The 18,493-nt window shown below is 40.8% G+C and overlaps 1 protein-coding gene across 6 annotated transcripts in view; it reads right to left on the reverse strand.

The window, feature by feature from the left end:
* Positions 1-18,493, reverse strand: part of LOC121673108 (ligand-dependent corepressor) — a 73,842-nt gene that overhangs the window by 36,214 nt on the left and 19,135 nt on the right. For 4 of the 6 annotated variants that reach the window (XM_042046166.1, XM_042046164.1, XM_042046165.1 and 1 more), the window contains 3 exons: positions 9,130-9,262; positions 4,270-4,557; positions 1,325-1,418 (listed from right to left, as the gene is read on the reverse strand). In XM_042046166.1, the coding sequence (XP_041902100.1) occupies positions 1,325-1,418; positions 4,270-4,507 (332 nt within the window). In that variant the 5' untranslated portion in view covers positions 4,508-4,557; positions 9,130-9,262. The remainder of the gene's footprint in view (positions 1-1,324; positions 1,419-4,269; positions 4,558-9,129; positions 9,263-18,493) is intronic. The other 2 variants (XM_042046167.1, XM_042046168.1) reach the window with 1 other exon arrangement.

Here is an 18,493-nt window from a genome sequence, read left to right on the forward strand (position 1 = left end):
AGGTGCCAGTATGCCCCATCCTCTCTGGACCCACAAGACTTAGCAGGACAGTAACAGATGCCGGCCTTGTCATCCCTGTGTGTTGGACTTTGGCCCTCACTTGATTCACAAACAAGGGAACAAACAGTACAGAGCCTCAGTGGCTTCTGCTGCCTTCCTAGGAAAATAAAGCTGGAAATAACCTGTTCAGAATTAAAAGCGCTGCTGGGGAATGTTTATGCTAAAGAACTGTAAAAAGTATTAAGACTAAATTTTAAAGAAGGATTGAAGTATGTTATTAATAGAAATATTAAACGGAAAAGTAATCTTGAAGGGAGAAATCTGAGACAGTAATATTTTTCCAAAGAGAAATGCAAAAATTCAATCAGCTGTTAGCAGTACGTGGGACTGATGGTTGGGAGTGGGTTGTTAGTTCAGATTTTCAAGTTTTTCAAAGGCTATCATAAAGCTAAATCCAGCAATTAAATAGCACTTTAAACCATATACTATTTCTGTACTTCAATAAAAAAATTATTTGTTCACAGTAGCTTCAAGATAATCAACACCCAAAACCCCTCTTAGTCCCAGTCAGCCTCTCCAGTACAACCCTAGCTAAGAGTAACGGGATTCTAAATGTATGCAAACGGTGACCATTAGAAATACAAAACCTGAAGATTTTTTTTTTAATTTAACAGTATTTCACAACTTGAACTGACTAGGCAAGAGTAGTACACCACGTACTTTGTGATTATTTTTTTAAAAAACTTGTTCAGTACTACAGTACAATCGCAAATCCAAAGTCACATTTAAAGTTTTCTGAACTACCAGACTCCCTGTCCCATGTCCTTTTTTAAGTTGTGGTTTATGCTAGGAAATATTAACAAAAATCATGCAGTGATTTAAATCTAATCCAGCATGGTTTATCACCGGAATCATTGTTACCACTAAAATAAACTTTTCCTGTTAGCTAACTTTGCTCTAAGTGTAATGAAGTCTAAATATATTGCAAAGCCTCTAAGACTCTTCATGCATTTAACTGAACTTGCACCTCCATGGAAATCACCTACCACTAAACCCAAGAAACAGGTAATGGAAAGATCTCTGGCTAAGTACCAAACTGGCCAAAATAACAGATATTAGAGTCATTAACTGAAAGCTAAACCTGTCTCAGTTGGCAACAACTCTTATTTGGCAGGTGGGGTGAAGGTATTTGCCAAAAGTACAAGTTGAAAACACATTACTCCAAAGGGTTAACACCAAAAGTAAGTTAAAATTAACAGGAGCTAAGCACACATTTTTAGTAAAAAACTGTTTTAAAAGGTCATAGTAAGTTGCTTTCTCTTACCCATTTCCCGAAGTACTGGAGCACCCTGGAGAGTGACTCAGAGAAGTGCTGCCAGCGCAAGGACTCTTCTTAGTGGATAAATCAAGCACACCGTCTGTAGAGACAAAAGAATGACTTCAGTGTTTGAAGAAGCAGGATCAGCCATGCTGATCTTGTCTTCAGCTGAAAAGACAAAGCAAATCTTTTGAGCTAAAGTCGTTTTTAGCACACAACATATTTTGGTTTATTGTATTATTAAACAAAGTAAGGCTTGGAATTTTTTGCAAATGGTTTACATGTGACTTCAATATAGTCTTCAGAAATCACAACAAAGATTAACAAAATTGAAAGTGCATCTGTTACAAGAGACATAGCATAAAAAATTACCTACAAATGACAGTTCTGGATACAACGAGCCTATCACATAACTACCTCTCAGTGGTCCAAAAATGAGACAATCTTCAAATTCCTGAGATATTCCTCTCCTTAAAGGGAGGCTGCAAGCCAGTATTTGGATTTTTTTTTTTTTTAAATCCAAATATCTTGCAGAAAAATTCATTGAGAATTTCATATTGGAAATTAAATGAACACACATATAGATGTGAGATTCCTTCTCAGTTGGCAGCCAGCTTCACCTTTTTTTTCCATGTCTCCCACAGGTCCCTACTGGAAAAGCTGCTACCTTTCTCCTCTATTGTGTCATTTTATTCCCTCTCTTCCATACGCCAAATTGGTTTTCCTGCTAGACTGCTTCTTCCACTCCCACTAATGGCACTTCCTCACACTCCCCCCATGCTCCCCTGAAAACCCTTAAGAAAGCTCTGCATTTACAGGCACCAGAAAAGGAAGCGTGTTTCACCAGAGAAGCCTTGCTCCTACTGCACTAAAGCAGCCTGAAATTCTGGTCATTTTAATAAGGGCAACATTGTCATTGAAGCAGCCCAGGCATCTGAAGTTCCTGGAAACTTTGAAACAAGGAATTTATGAGGCAAAGATAAATGAAACCTGTTGGCAAGGTAAACTCAAGACATATCAAAGCTCCTCACTCATTCCATCTAATCAAGTAAATACCACCCAACACAAGAACAATGTAAGACAGCTTTCAGATTGCTTAAAGTTCTCATTTGACATATGGAGAAAAAACATGATAAACAGTGAACTAGAATTAACTTTATGGAAAGCTGTTCCACCCACTGCATTTGGGAACACACCATAACCCAAACTTAAGCAGGCAGAAAATTAAATTTTCTTTCTGAACAACACTTATGCAGGCATAAGAGACACAGACTGGATCAAGTCTTTCCTCCTTTTCAAGAGGCTGGACAGCACAGGCAGCTGCCCGAGGTACTTGCATCCACGCTTCCTCCCTCAGAAGGGTCAGTATGACCCAGAAGCCCCTGAGGGGACGCAGGGCCAACCTCATACCCCAGGGAGAAGCTTACAGCTAGCTGGGTTCCCCTCAACCCACTAGAACAAAATATAGCACAAAGCACCACCAGCAATCTTTCGTGACAGCCTCTGAAATCTCTCATTAACAAGTCTGGCAAAATCGCTTTCCAATTACATTAAATGTAAATTGAAAAAAAATTTCACATCAGCAAACAGATTACTGTATAAATCAATACACACATATTCTACTTTCATAACAAGTGTTATGAACATTATACATTATCTTACAGCTTTTTCCATCACATGGTAGCTAAAGAACAGTTCATGTACGTGCTTTCCTCTTCACCATATCATCCTCTAATTAAAAAGAAACAGAGCAAAACTGATTCTCTCCCTCTTTCTTTCAGCAAAAAGTTTAGCAATGAGAACAGTTTAAATGTAAAACATGTTACATGCAAAACCCACTCACAAAATGCATTTATAATAAAGACAGCTAGAAACAAATGCCTATCAGCTAACTGTACAGGGCCACATTTCAAGAGAGACACTATTCAACCTCTCACTGCAGTTTGTAACTGAAGTGCAATGACAGCTTTCAGTAAGTGCTCTAAGTGCAGTATGTGTCCAGATGTCCAAGCTGCATATTACTGGAAACATAAAATGAACCTGTTTACAAAAGGCTTCATAAACCCAATTTAAAAGAATAAAGGGATACCTACTCTTCTGCCCTAGCTAGATTTTTTTTTTAAAGGCACCTTTTCCATTTGCAGATGGACAACTTACTGTGACAGAATGACTTCAAGCACTAACATTTTTCTAAAGAAGGGTATAGGGTCTAATTTTAACCAGTACGATACACTTAGGATTCAACAGTTTCAGAACAGAAAAGTTCATATACTATATCACTCACAGAATTTGCTTTTTAAAAAAGGCTTGTTTGATGGAAAGCAAGGTTTTTGAATTAAAATAAGCTCTGAAACACTGTTACAAGTTATTCAATCTGTGCTCTGCAGAACAAATCTATTTTTAAGGTAGAAAAGAGACATTTCTTCCAAATGCACAAACCTGGAAGTTTAGTGCAGTTCATGGGTATAGTTTTTACAGCCTTCACAAGGCAATTTCTCACAGACTTTTAAAAGATACTCTTCTCACACCATGACCAGAAAGAAAATAAATCAGCCCTTCAGTCAAACTGTGTACTAATCTTCAGAGAAGAGACAACATTATGATTTTAATGACCAAATGAACTTCTCTTATCAGCAAGCGTACAGTCTATTTTGGCAGACTGCTTCTTGCAGCTCCCTGTAGGAACAGCACATTTATCCTCAGAGTCTAGAGCATGTCCATCCCCTTTGCCCTTCTTCAGAAGAATCTCTCATGTCTATGGCTCTACATTCTTTCAAAAAGTCTTTTCTCTCCCAGACACACTGAACTAGTCATTCTTTTATTGTAAAAACATCTACTGCTTTTCCACTTTAATTTTTATGCAAAAGTGCAACCTTCTAATTGTCTGGTTCTGCAACAAGAATGCCATTAATGGATTGCCACGGGACGCAAGACACTGGTATGAGTCCTACCTTGTTCACTAGGTTCTGACTGAGACTTTCTGACAGTAAGGTCCAGAGGTGAGTCTTGGTCAGCCATGAGCAGTTTGCTGAGCACAGGGTTCTGAGCAGTTGCAGCCGTGGGAGAGGAGGCGACCAGAGATGCTTTCAGCAGGCTTTGGTTCTTTGTGCTATTGGGCTGGCTGGAGTCCTGAGTAGAGCTATTTTTTGAGGTATATTCAGCAGCAAACTGTCGGATCATTCGCTGCATGATCTCACGGGCCACTAGGGGAATATTGGGGTCAGAGACCCTAGGACTGTCTGCAAATATTAGAGATTTCTTTTAAGGAAGCACTTTAAATAAAACAGCTTTTATATTAAGTCATTGTTTATTTACAAAAAAAATCCAAAACAAATAGGGGAAAAAAAAAGAAACCCAAAGATAAAATAGTTTCTGTAGAAAATGTACTTTAGTCTTAGAATACCTGAATAAGAACCATGGCTAATTCTGATACAGCCTTCCCAACATAACACTTTCCTGAAAGAAATACGCAATCTCATATTTGTTTTAAATATAGATATATTCCACCAGACCTTTAAGAGGTGTGGAAATGGAAAGGAGTGCTAGAGCTCATTCCAAAAACATTGTACTGGTTATTCAGTGGAAGAATTGCATAACTTACCTGCAGCTACAGAAGGGTAAAATGGACAATAAAGTTGCAGCAGTCCCCTCTAAGTTTACTGAGAAATAAAACCCTATAGATCTGATCATTTAAAATTATTCACATCAAGATCAGATGTTCAAGTGTCTTCCATCTCACTCTATCTATTCCTTTTGAGATTTCTACCATTGTAATCAACGCAGCATCAGGAATTACGCAAAGAACTTGCATATACACAAAAACCCAAGATGTGTCACATGGCAAGTAATTATATTTCTAGAAGAGCTGCTAAATCTATTAGTAAGGGATGTGAAACAGAACAAGAAGGCATTCCAATTTATTTATATGAACTAGTGTATAAATAAAAAAGTATCTGGGCATGTGGGCAACCATAAACTTTATTGACAAAAATCACTATTTTAGACCAATAGTAATTTGTGATGTGAAAGTAAATCTCTAACTCCTAAATCACAGAAGCTAAGTCCTGCCACTTCACTTCAAACACTGTGTTGTCTGGTCAAATCAGTTTTGGGTTTTTTAAACAAACAAACAAACCAACCCACACCCCCAAAAAACCAAAACAACAAAAACACCAACTACCCACAATACCCCCAAAAAATCCCAAAGCACACCACAACCACACCACTATTCCAGAAATGGCTCAAAAAGTTTGATTTTCTATTACCAAAGAAACATTCAGAAAAAATTGTGCAGTAGAAGACCAAATAAATCTTTAAAAGCAGCTCTCAAGAGGGAACAATGGAGAAATGTTTACTACCTCTTTTTAAAAATTTGCCCAGGTTGAAAGGTAATCTATTGGGATTGAGCTATTAGAAGCATTAGCAAAATCTTCCATGGGACATTTCAGTGTTAGATTTGCCTTTTGCTACCACTTTTGTCAAAAGTACATCAACAAACCAGCTTTACTGCATGTGTAAGAAATGACTGACATGAAGGTTTGAGCAGAGCTGCCCACAAATCAAAGAGCATCAGTAAGCAGCCACTGTGTTTTTTGATGAAACACCATATTGACCTTTAAATATTACCAAGCCCAAATTTTTTTTTGTTAAGCACAGCTTTCTACACCTAAGATCTTATTCAGTCACCACGTACATTCTTACAGGGGCATAATAGCTGTAAATTTCCAGGATGTTTATGTAAATATGTAACCATTTTCTTTAAAACACCCTGTAAATTTTACTTGTTGCTAAGTATCAAATACTATAGTTTTAAGAAGACACCAAAAAATGAGCCAAACTTAAATTTTGGTACATTTTATAATCTCACTTGTTTCCCAAATGGTCTACAAGGACACCAGCCTGGAAAAGTGTGGAGGCCTTGTTCTGCTGTGGTGACATTTCTTCCAATTTTTAACCTCTTCACTATAACCTCCTGAAGGACATAGAAAGGCTCCAGGGAGGCCCAGAGGGGCACAAATTGATGGCATGATCACACTGATACCAACTGTTCGACATGTGCTTGTAGCATATACAAGTGGGGCTGGCAGGAATGCAGAGCTCGATGGCACTTGTGTTTTCTGAACGAAGAATCAGGCCTTTACTGTGCACCGTGTTCATATGTTCATTTCAAAAATGCTTACAGCTGAACATATTTACACATTCAGAAATAAAATACTACATATGCCTACAGCCATGCATCTTTGTAATTTGCAGCTTCAAAGAATCAGCCCAGAATGACAACTTTCAAGTGCTGTTCAAGATAAACTCACTAATTCAGGACACAAAACTCCATTTTCAAGCAGAAGGGTAGGTACCTAGCACATTAAAGGCTTTTTACTTAATATAAAGCCTGAATGCTGAGGATTAAAGCTGTTCAAAAGTGAGTGGAAAATATGTGCTGGTGCCCCTCCAGCATCACTTGAAATCAACCAGATATTTATCTTGACTCCACCTTTCTAGGTTTTTTTAAGAAAATAAAACTAAAATTAACTAAAACACAGAAATCCTCAGAGAAGAAAAAATACAGCAAATAATTATCAGCTATAAATAGTCTACAGCAGTACCTCTGAGCTTTAAAGCCTTAATAGTTTTTGTGGACTTTTACACTGAAATCTTGAAAGGGCAGTATCAAACAAATAAAGGTATGATTTCATTAAACCAGAAGAAGGTCCTGTCCTGCCACAAAGTAAAGGTAACAGTCAACTAGTACAACTACTACCACTCTTCTTTGACTGGAAAAATATGAATATTTGAAGGAAGGATTACTGGGTCAGAGCGCCAGGGACACAAATTTCAGAGAAAGGACATAAGATTAATGGACAGTAAACCTGTTGAAAAAGTCTGCTGATCTTGTTGATTCCCTATTCATATTCAGTACATTAATGTGTGGCCAGTGTTCAGAGAACATCTGCATTTTCTCTGATCTACCTGGGCTACAAAATGCCCATCTCAAATGTTACTGGCAGTGTGGATGGAAAGAAGAAAAAACCTAATTGCTGGCATGAAGCCAGGAGAGCTCAGCATCTCTGAGCAATGCAGGAGTGTCAAGAGTTCTGCCGTTCTTTGTGTCCTCTTTGGTATGACAGTGCCTCTTTGGTAAGACAGTACCTCTTTGGTATGACAGGGGATCTTATGTCAGCAGCATGAGTTAGATTTCAAGCAATCTAAATACAGGTAAGCTTGACAATGATGCATTAAGGATTCAGAACTGACTTCCTGCCAAGCTTCTACCCCTCACCTATTACTCTTGCACCAAGCACAGCTTTGTCCGAGGAAAGAAAACAAGTGTTTATTTAAAAAAATCCTCGAAGATTCTTACACATCTGACATGTTTCATTATCTTCATTCTGGGTATCTGGCCATGGACAGAGTATTATACCCTTCATAAGCACACTGCAACATCTGCTGCTGGCTCCCCAACAAATTTTAAAAAGCATACTTTCCTAAAGGACACACACACACATACACATCATACATAAAGATTTAAGTTTAGTGCTAAAGGAATGAAGTCTTTAATAAACAATTTGGAAGTGATGGAAGTGCTTTTTCTTTCCTCACCAGAAAAAGCAATATGGAAAAAACCTGTATTGTCTCTAGACTTTAGTTTTCTTAAATTCCTTCTGGATTTGAAGATAAATGGGATAAACTCAAAAGCAAAAGGAAACATTAACCTTACAAGAAAAAAGAAAACTTGAAAAGGAAGCCTTGGAATAAAGGCATTATCTGAACTATCAGTAGTAATGCAGTAACTATCCTTCCTACCATCCTGCATGTATTGCAAGAAGTATAGAAGCATCATAATGTATAGCTTGTATTTATTCGAGTCATAAAAGAAAGGCTAAGATACTGTTATCTACTTAAAACACCTTTAAATATTTTGGTCACTAGAAGGAAGGGCTGAGGACTGGCTACAGCAATTTCTGATTTGTTAAACTGAAGCCTTGCATTGTCCCCCAGCAGATAGGTTGGAATTACTGATTTGGCAGATTTTCTCACACATGGGTTAGACTGATAAGTATGATGTACTTTCATTCAGGATGCGTTTGGAAGTAACCTCTGGATTCATGTTTCCCAGATTTGTAGAAAACGGTGAAATGAGCTTTGTGCCTTTCTTAAGAGCACAGTTTAAGCAACAACTTTCCAAAAGATATTTAGGCGATTTTCTAGCATTGAGCATGTTCTCAGCATATTCCAAAGCAATTCTTTTGCTGATCACATTTTGAATTCTCCATATATCCCCCTTAGCATTATTCTAATAATATTTTATACTGTAAATTGTTCAGAATAGTGTGGGTAATCATTACCAATAGTGAAAAGACTGATGACCTTTAAGAAAAACTGCATGAGTACATATCCCATCAAAATAAAATAAATATTTTTAAAAAAACACATTACCCACCTATTACCACTACCGCCACTTGACCTTTCTTCCCAACAGCCCACTCACCTAAACACTGGTTATGGGGAACAGTTCTGCTGGGTAAGAACTGAGTCATCTCTCCAAAAGTGAAAACACCAGTGTTCCCATGGAGAGATTTGGTTTAGGGTTAAATAGTTATACCTTCTTCCTCCATCCCAAGCCCACACTGTTGTATTACTGCATTACTTGAGAATCAATTTTTACCCTTGATAAATATATACAAAGAAGATGACTGAAAAATACTGAACATACAGTGACAACTTGAACATCAGATCTTTGATACCTACATTGCATGCAAAAAGACCACAAGAGAGACTATTTCCCACATCGTCCTCCCCCCATCAAAACCAACCTTTTCTGTAAAAGACTGCATTGAGGAACTCTTCTGCTTGCCTTTCAAAACGAATGATTTTTGCTTGCTCTTGTCTAAGCAGAGCTTCTTGTCCAGCTTCCGAGGCTGGCTCATCCAGACTGACTAAGTGTTCCTGCAAAGATATTTAATATTTGTAAGATCTTCCTGACTCCAAAATTAATAAAGTTCCCTAGGCATTCAATATTTTACTAAATTCAAAACTTCTTTAGGTACAGAGTTGAATCTATTGAAATCAAAACTTGTTTTTTCGGCTGCTTCACAACACTGTACTTTGTCCTGTTCTCTTGTTGTAAATTGCGCTGGTTTGAAGGTAAACCAGCCAGAGGAATTGACCCCACACAAACACCTTGCTGAAGATTTCAAGACAGAGCTACAATTCAATAGGAGAGTCACAATAAGGGCAATAGTACAGAAACACTGGCTTAAACTGACAAAGCCAGAGTGTAACCTGGCATCCTGTTGGTCAGGGTGGTGGTAGCAGTCTGATTAAATGGTGGTTGCAGTCCCATTGAAATGATGGATGTGGTCTTGTTGTAGCGGTGGTCCTGTGGAAAGGCCTGGTCCTTCTCTGGAGGTCCAGTGGTGGTTACCCCAAGTCCCCCAACCTTGAGATTATATACCCTTGAATCCAGGCAGGTATGTTCAGTACCTCCCCCAAGGCAGGGAGTTTTACAATGGAATGATGTAATCCTATGAGACATAGGATATTTTGGGGAGTCCTTGATGGCACTTTAAGTGGAGATGACCACCCTTAGGCTGGGTGTAACAAAGAGAACACTACACCCAACTCCTAGGTGGGGTATGCAGCTGTTGCAAAGGACCCACCATTAACAGTTCATCAGAAGGTGATGCAGGTGGTGGTAGAATACATACTCTGGTTACACCTTAAATTGTAATCCAAGACATTAGCCACCCCTTATTCTACACCATCTACATCATACCCAAATTAATACCCTTCTTTAACTCTACTTACATATATATATGTGTGTATACATACACAATGAAACATTACACACAGTTCTCACTTAAAATTAGGTCCCCTTGAGGTGCACAACGGGTTTCCCCATCTTTCTGCATTACCCACCAAGTGTAACCAGGTTCTCGAGCAAAAACAATCCCATGGAAGGATTTGCCTGTGCCTGAGGTGGGATTAATCCAAACTATCTTTCCTAACATACATCTCATGTGTCCACGAGTGCAAGGCTTCTGACTGGGCAGGACCAGCTCGATTGACGGAGGCCCGTGGCCTTCACTAAATGCAGCTCTCAATTTTTGAAGGTCCCCCTGCCCAATGCCTTCAAGGTGGTTTTTAGCAGTCTGTTGCACCATTCAACTTTCCTGGCGGCTGGTGCGTGACAAGGAATATGGTACACTCACTCAATACCGTGTTCTCTAGCCCAGGTGCTTATAAGGCTGTTGTTGAAATGAGTCCCATTGTCCAACTCAATTCTTTCAGGGTGCCATGTCTCCACAGGACTTGCTGTTTCAAGGCCCAAGATGGTGTTCTGGGCAGTAGCATGAAGCACAGGGTAGGTCTCCAGCCATCCAGTGGTTGCTTCCACCATGATCAGCACATAGCGCTTGCCTTGGCGGGTTTGGGGAAGTGTGATGTAATCAATTTGCCAAGCTTCCCCATAACTATATTTTGACAACTGCCCACCATATCATAGAGGCTTCATCTGCTTGGCTTGCTTGATTGCAGTACACATCTCACAGTCATGGATGACCTGTGAGGTACTGTCCATGGTTAAGTCCACCCCTTGGTCACAGGCCCATTGGTATGTAGCATCTCTTCTCTGATGACCGGAGGCATTGTGGGCCCAACGAGCTAGAAATAATTCTGCCTTGTGCTGTCAGTCCATATCCACCTGAGATACTTTAACCTTGGCAGCTCACTCCACCTGCTCATTGTTACGACGCTCTTCATTAGCCTGACTCTCGGGCATTCGCATCCATGTGTCAAACCTTCATGGTCAGCCTCTCTACCCAGATGGCAATGTCCTGCCAAATCTCAGCGGCCCAGATGGGTTTCCCTCTCTGCTGCCAGTTGACCTTTCTCCAGCAATTGAGTCACCCCCACAGAGCATTAGCTACCATCCACAAGTCGGTGTAGAGATAGAGTCTTGGCCACTTCTCTCATTCAGTGATATTCAAAGCCAGCTGGATGGCTTTAAGCTCTGCAACCTGACTCGATCCACCTTGTCCCTAGGTAGCTTCTGCAACTTTCCATGTGGGGCTCCATACAGTAGCTTTCCATTTCTGGTTTGTTCCTACAGTTCGGCAGGAACCATCAGTGAAGAGGACATTATCGCTTTTCATTCTCTGGTATTTGGTTATATGGTGGGGCCCCCTCAGCACATGTCACCTGCTCCTCTTCTTCTTCAAAAGATAGTCCAAAACTCATCACCTTTGGGCCAGTTTGTTATGATTTCCAGAATCCCAGGGCGATCAGGATTTCCTATCCAGGCTTGCTGTGTGATCAGAGTGATCCACTTGCTCCACATGGCATCAGTGGCATGATGTGTAGAAGGAACCTTCCCTTCAAACATCCAGCCCAGCACTGGTAGACAGGGTGCCAGATGCAGCTGTGCTTTGGTGCCAATCACTTCTGAGGTGGCTCGAACCCCTTTGTAGGCTCCAAGAATCTCTTTCTCAGTTGGGGTATAGCTGGTTTCAGATCCTTTGTATCCCCGACTCCAGAACCCCAGCAATCATCCTTGGGTCTCCCCAGGTCCCTTCTTCTGGAGGCTCCAGGAAGGACCATTTTCCCTGGCTGCAGTGTAGAGCACATTTTTTACATCCTGCCCTGTCCTGACTGGCCAAAGGGCTACTGCCTAAACAGGCAATCTCCTGTTTAATTTGTTCAGAAGCTTGTTGTTGTTCAGGGCCCCACTGGAAATAGCTTTTCTTTTGTGACACAAGACAGACCGAGCTTACAATCATGCTGTACTCCAGGATATGCATCCTTCAAAAGCCCACAGCACCTAGGAAAAGGAAAACACCAGGAAAGCCTGGGTTTCCTTCTTGTTGGTCGATGGAGACATAGCTGCTATTTTGTTAATCACTTTCATTGGAATCTGGCAATGTCCATCTTGCCACTTCACTCCTAGAAACTGAATTTCTCGAGTAGGTCCCTTAACCTTAGTTAATTTAATGGCAAGCTTTCAGGAGAATCTGGATAATCTCTTCTATCTTGAAGAGTTCCCCTGCTGTGTTCCCCCATATGATGATGTCATTAATGTACTGCAGATGTTCTGGAGCCTCACCCTTTTCCAGTGCAGTCTGGATCAGTCCATGGCAGATGGCGCAACTGTGCTTCCACCCCTGGCGCAGTCAATTCCAAGTATATTGCATGCCCCTCCAGGTAAAGGCAAACTGGGGCCTGCACTCTGCTGCGAAAGGAACAGAGAAAAATCACTGGCAATGTCAATGGTCACATACCACTTTGCTGCCTTGGACTCCAGCTCGTACTGATGCTCCAGCATGTCCAGCACACCAGCACTCAGTGGTGGTGTGACTTCATTCAGGCCACAGTAATCAACTACCAGACTCCCTTCTCCGCTGGACTTACGCACTGGCCATATTAGAGCTGTTAAAGGATCAACGAGCCTTGCTGATAACCCTCTGGCTCTCCAGTTCAGGAATCATCTCATGGATGGGAATCACAGAGTCTCTGTCAGTGCGGTATTGCCAATGGTGCACTGTTGGTCTGGCGATTGGTACCTGTTGTGCTTCAATTCTCAGCAGTCCCACAGCAGAGAGGTTGTCTGAGAGACCAGGCAGGGCATTCAGTTGTCTGATTTCCTCTGTCTCTAGAGCAGCTATCCTAAAAGCCCAGCAATGTCCTTTTGGGTCTTTGAATTACCCACTCCTGAGACAGTCTATGCCGAGGATGCACGGGGCCTCTGGACCAGTCATGATGGGATGTTTCTGCCACTCCTTCCCAGTCAAGCTCACTTCAGCTTCCAGTACAGTCAGCTGCTGGGATCCCCCTGTCACCCCAGAAATGGAAATAGATTCCGCTTCCATATACCTTGATGGCATCAGAGTGCATTGAGCGCCGGTAACAACCAAAGCCGTACACCTTTGTGGGGCAAATGTGCCATCAGATCCACACAGTCCAATAGATCTGATTGTCCCTTTCCTCTACCTGGCTAGAGGCAGGGCCCTTCTAATCCTGGTAATGGTACACATTGCTCTCCCCTCCTGTAAACATGACCTTGAGGTCCCTTCAAGAGGATTAATCATATCATCATTCCTTTACCATCTGGAGTCTTGTCTATGAGAGACCGGAGCAGCATTGACCCTAGATGAGCTTCTTGTGGTCATTGTTCCTCTTTTCAGCTCATGTAGCCAGGTGGCTAAGGAAGAGGTGGGTTTCCCATCCCACTTCCTCATGTCTTCTCCATGCTCCTGAGGGAAAAACCAGAGGTTATCCCGCAGAGTGTATCCTCTCTCCTTGGCTGGGGGAGACAGGAACAGGGACGCCTGTTCCTAATGGCAGAGACTCTTGGTAGTTCCAGCAAGATGTGGTAAATTCTTTCCTTAAGCTCCTTCCTCAGCTTCTGGTGGGCCTCTTCAATTTTCTCTTCCAAGCTTCAGACATGCTCAGCCAGATTTCCATGGACAAGACATGAGTGCATAACAGGGCAGTGACAGCGTCCTTGTAAATTCTTAGTTTGTTGACCAATGCATCCACCTTGTCCTCTTCTTCCCTCCATTGCAGCGTTACTAAGTAGCGGGAGTATATTTCTGGTCCAAGCCATGTGAATTTCAACCACATTTGAGATGCGCACTGGGCAAATCTGGATGTCTGGGCATCTGGACATCCCTGGACATCTCAGGGAATCTCTTGTCTTCTGAGAAAATGATCTCCAGCACAGCCAATTCCTTCAGGCATCAGATACCTTGTTCCACTGTGCTCCATTTTCCCTGGTGCACCTGGAGGTCTTCTTTATAAAGGTATCTGTCCCTTACACTTGCCAGCAGTCGCTGCCAGAGGCTGAGTTTCCTGGGTTCTTCTGATCCCCTGGTCAATGACCACATCCTGGGACAGAGGTCCCAGCTGACCAGCCTCACATCCTTCCTGAATGGTGTCATTAGCTGCTGTGTCCCAGATGCGGAGCAGCCAGGTGAGAATGGACTCGTTTGCCTGGCGGGTGAACTCTCTCCGCAGCTCATGCAGCTCACCCAGGGACAGAGACTGAGTGATGATTTCTGGCTCCATCTCCTCTGCTGGGTGCAAAGGTCCTGCTGCCTCCTCGTCAGTCACTATATGGACTGATTTGCTCTTCGATTTCCTTTTCTGAATCGGGGCAACTGCTACTGGCTTAGGGTGTCCTGGCTCAGTGACAGTTTGTGTGGACACAAAAACACCGGTTGTTTTGGTTTCTTTTTCTTCTTCTCAGAGAGTCTGAGATCAGTTTGTGTGAACATGGTGCCTGCTGATTTGCTTCTTTTCTCCTCCTGAATATGCTCTACCGCACCTAGCACTGTCCCAACTCCAAGCATGGTATACACAGTGCAGCATACAGAGAAGACAAAGCAAAACTAACAACAAGATTATGCTGTCCTTGACATTCACACAGACCTCAATATTCTCAAAAACTGCTGTGTCAGGCCTGAAAGGCTGGAAGAAACTATTCTCTACTCTTCCCCCTATGGGCTGAGTGCGACTATTAACGAGGCCCCAGAGGTAGCAGCCCAGACCAGGACAGGTGAACAAAACTGAATATACATTCTGAATGAGGTTCATTGACTCTGATGTTATCATGCAATAGACATAATAAACTAAAAAGCAGTTTTCATACCATTCCCTGGTCTCAAAAGAAGCCTCACAACTGGCAAATATTTCCCCATATGTGGAAAAATATAGAGAGCAAGGTAAAACATCCATGTAAACATGTCAAGCATCATGGTGAATAGGCAGTTTCTGTAATACAAAGCAAAACTGCAATTCCAACTTCTCTCAGGATGCCACACATTGGGCACCAAAATATGAGCTGGTTTGAAGGTAAACCAGCAGGAGGAATTAACCCCACACAAACACCTTGCAAGAGCTTTCAAGACAGCTACAATTTAATAGGAAAATTACAATAAAGGCAATAGTACAGAAACACTGGCTTAAAGCCACAAAGCCAGAGTACAACCAGTAACCCAAGACATAAATGCAGCAGAAGCTGATAAGATTTGATAACAATACAGAAAATAAGAGCCCTTTATAAAGAAGAAAACCTAGATATTTTACATTTGGCTGCAAATCTCATATCTAGCACTTGTTCTTTGGCTATTACTTTCAGATCCAAGAAATAACTGTTGAATGCAAAACATAGGCAGTTCTCCTTACTCTATACATCATTTATGCAAACTGAGCAAAAAATGACCAAGCATTATCAACAAACAGGTCCTTTTGTGAAGAGGCTCAGTAGCAGCTACTTTTATGTGAAACAAACTTAACTTAGCTGTTACAACACCTACAATGAAATAAAATCCATTCTCACAGTCTAGAATATATTCAAACTACAATGATTAAGCATGTGAGATGCCAGGATAAACCAATCATTTTAAATACACTCAAGAAACTAGAAGACAAGATTACAAAAATACAAAATCTAAATGCTTAGGTTCCACCCCCAGATGCGCACCCCTTTTCTCATTTCTTTCAGTGTAATGCCTTGCTCCTGCTCAGGAGAACAATCTCTTTACTGGCTCTCTCCTTCCACTTTCATTTTAAGCTATATTAAAGATACCTGTATTTACCTACTGCAGGAATGTATACACAGCCACTCTTTGGCTTTAGGGAGTGTTCTGTTTTGTTAACCTTTATAAAGTATCAGGTACCATAATATCTAGGCTGCATCTGTTTTTTTGGTCTCTACTGTATAAGCTGATTTCAGATTCATATCCTCATGGGACTAGAAGGGAAGGAAAGAACTGGAAATTCATTTATACATCACAATAAATGAAAACATAAGTAATTCTTAAGTTTGTGCTGTCTCAACTTCAAGAGGTTTAAGAAGCCAGGTTACGTGACCAGCCTGTAGTAAATCAACGAACACAGCAGTCACATGAACTGCATGCAAAGGGTAATAATACCTTGAAATGAAACGAAATGCTGTGGACTCTGGCCTGAACCACATGGGCTTTCACATCATATTTGGAATTCAACAGCTTCCAAAAGCTTGCTATCAAAAGCAAAGGGAGATACTATCTCAGACAGGGTACAGAGACAAAGCAGTATTTTACAACAAACAGAAATACAAGGAACATGCAATGACAGAGGTAACGGGTGAGTGAAAACATCTTTGATTCTGTGAAGGTAAGAGCCTGCAGAAGTAAAGGCCTCACAAAATGACTGACGCTTTGTTCCACACCAGAGAGATTCAAACCCGCTTGCTTCCATAGGAGAAGCTTCTATTGTGACAGACTTTAATTCTTTCATACAAATTTGAACTGATGGTTAGCTATAATAAAAGTGTTCACCTCTGTGCCAGGCATCCCTGTACCAGCAACCAGTAGCAGTGCACTGGCATTTTATGAACACATTGAAAATGCAGTTGTACTTCCATGATACTAAATTGTACTAAGTATCTGTACAGGATTTCACAATAAAGATATTTCTGGACAGTAAGCCAAACATCTTTTGAGAGTTACTCTTCAGGTGGAACTTCACAGAACACACTTCTTTTTGAAACTGTGTTGCTGCATCTGACAAAGCTGTATACAGGATCTATCCTTGTTATTGACAAGAGAGTCTGAGATCAGCTCCATTATCTTTTAGGCATTACCAGGATAACAGTAAACTCATCAGTTTGCAGAAAAAGCAGATGTGCAAAATAACTAATAATGTAAATAAGCTAGACATACAGAAATGTTGGAATAATCACTGAAATTTCTAAACCTTTACCAAAGTTTTGCTTTAAAAGGAAAGTTTGCAAACTGATGCCCAGAGATTTGGGGAGATAAGATCCATTGGAGTTAACTGGCATCCTCTATCTAGAGTGCCATGAATCATTGCAAAAAACTTTTTAATTCAAGGGAAAAACAGAGAATTCAGACTTGAAGGAAACATTACCCCTTCAACCTGATCTGATACCCTGCCTTTTAACAGACTATAGCTCTGGAAGAAGCCTAAAATAAAAATAACCCTTGGCCAACACAACGCATTTTAAATCTTCCTAGCACTTTTTGCAACTAAAACAATACGCTGTAAATACTAGCCTGGAAACTCAACAGAAACAGAGTCCAGCAGCACCCTGCCTCACTATAAACAAATGTATTTTATATTACTCATATAAAGGCAATTAAGAAGAGTACAATTTAATCTACTGAAGCTAACTAAAGCTCTACACTTGCTACATAGAGAAGGAACGAAGAAAAAGGGATCAGCCAGAAGAAAAAAAAATTCTAAGTGGCTTATGCTGGTGAACAGCTGAATAAAGGATTTCTTGATCTGCATTCAGGAGAGGAGAGGAATAATAGCAAGAAAATGGCAGTGCTTAGTTTTTACCTGCCAACTAAGGAGCATCTCCTTACATGTATGGTTTTTATCACTGTCCATGCTAAGACATCAAAATGTGAAGAAATACAGTTACGTAAAAGAGTCAGGTTTAACCTTGCACATAGGAAAAACAAAAGTCTTCTGGCATCTTCAGTATAGCACTGACTACATGAGGCAAAATATACTGGAAATATTTCTGCTTATTACACTTTTTAATTGTTTTCTTATCCATTGTACCATAATTATTCCAGGAATCTACAGTTTTTTTCACCCTGGAAAGAAAATTCAAGTTTTCACACTAAGTATTTGATTGTGATTGCTATTCAAAGTCAACTTCCAAAAGTGACCGGTTTTTGTTTCATTTGGGAGTGTCTGGTTGGTTGGTTTGTGTTGGGGTTTTTTGTTGGTTGGGGTGGGAGGCTGTTGATTTTTTAGAGTTCTTTTTTACATTTTCCAGCATTTCTTCCCAATAATCATTATTTAGAATCACTACTTTCAGGCTTACCCCCTCACTCTACAGTTCTAAATCACATCCAAGTTTTCAGTAGCAACATGCAGGTAGTAGGAAGAAGAAAAACCCAGTAATATCTAGACAGCATTGTCATTGGGGTTTTTTTTTTCAGGGTATTTATAACCAATCAGTTACTTTTACATATCATTTATAACACAGTATTCTTTCTATTCTCTTTGTGCTTCTCTTCAGGTGGGAAGCATGCCCCAGAGCATTCCTGGAATCCACCAGTGAACATGCAGGATCACTATATTGAACAACACACCTTCAGAGAAAGTACGGTACCTGGAGTGGTTTGCACATGCTCCCTGAGGGCTAAAGCTCTTTGTATG

This window comes from Corvus kubaryi, unplaced genomic scaffold, assembly GCF_017639235.1.
Source record: "Corvus kubaryi isolate FWS band 111438036 unplaced genomic scaffold, C.kubaryi_AGA036_p1.0 65198, whole genome shotgun sequence".
Lineage (NCBI taxonomy): Eukaryota > Metazoa > Chordata > Aves > Passeriformes > Corvidae > Corvus > Corvus kubaryi.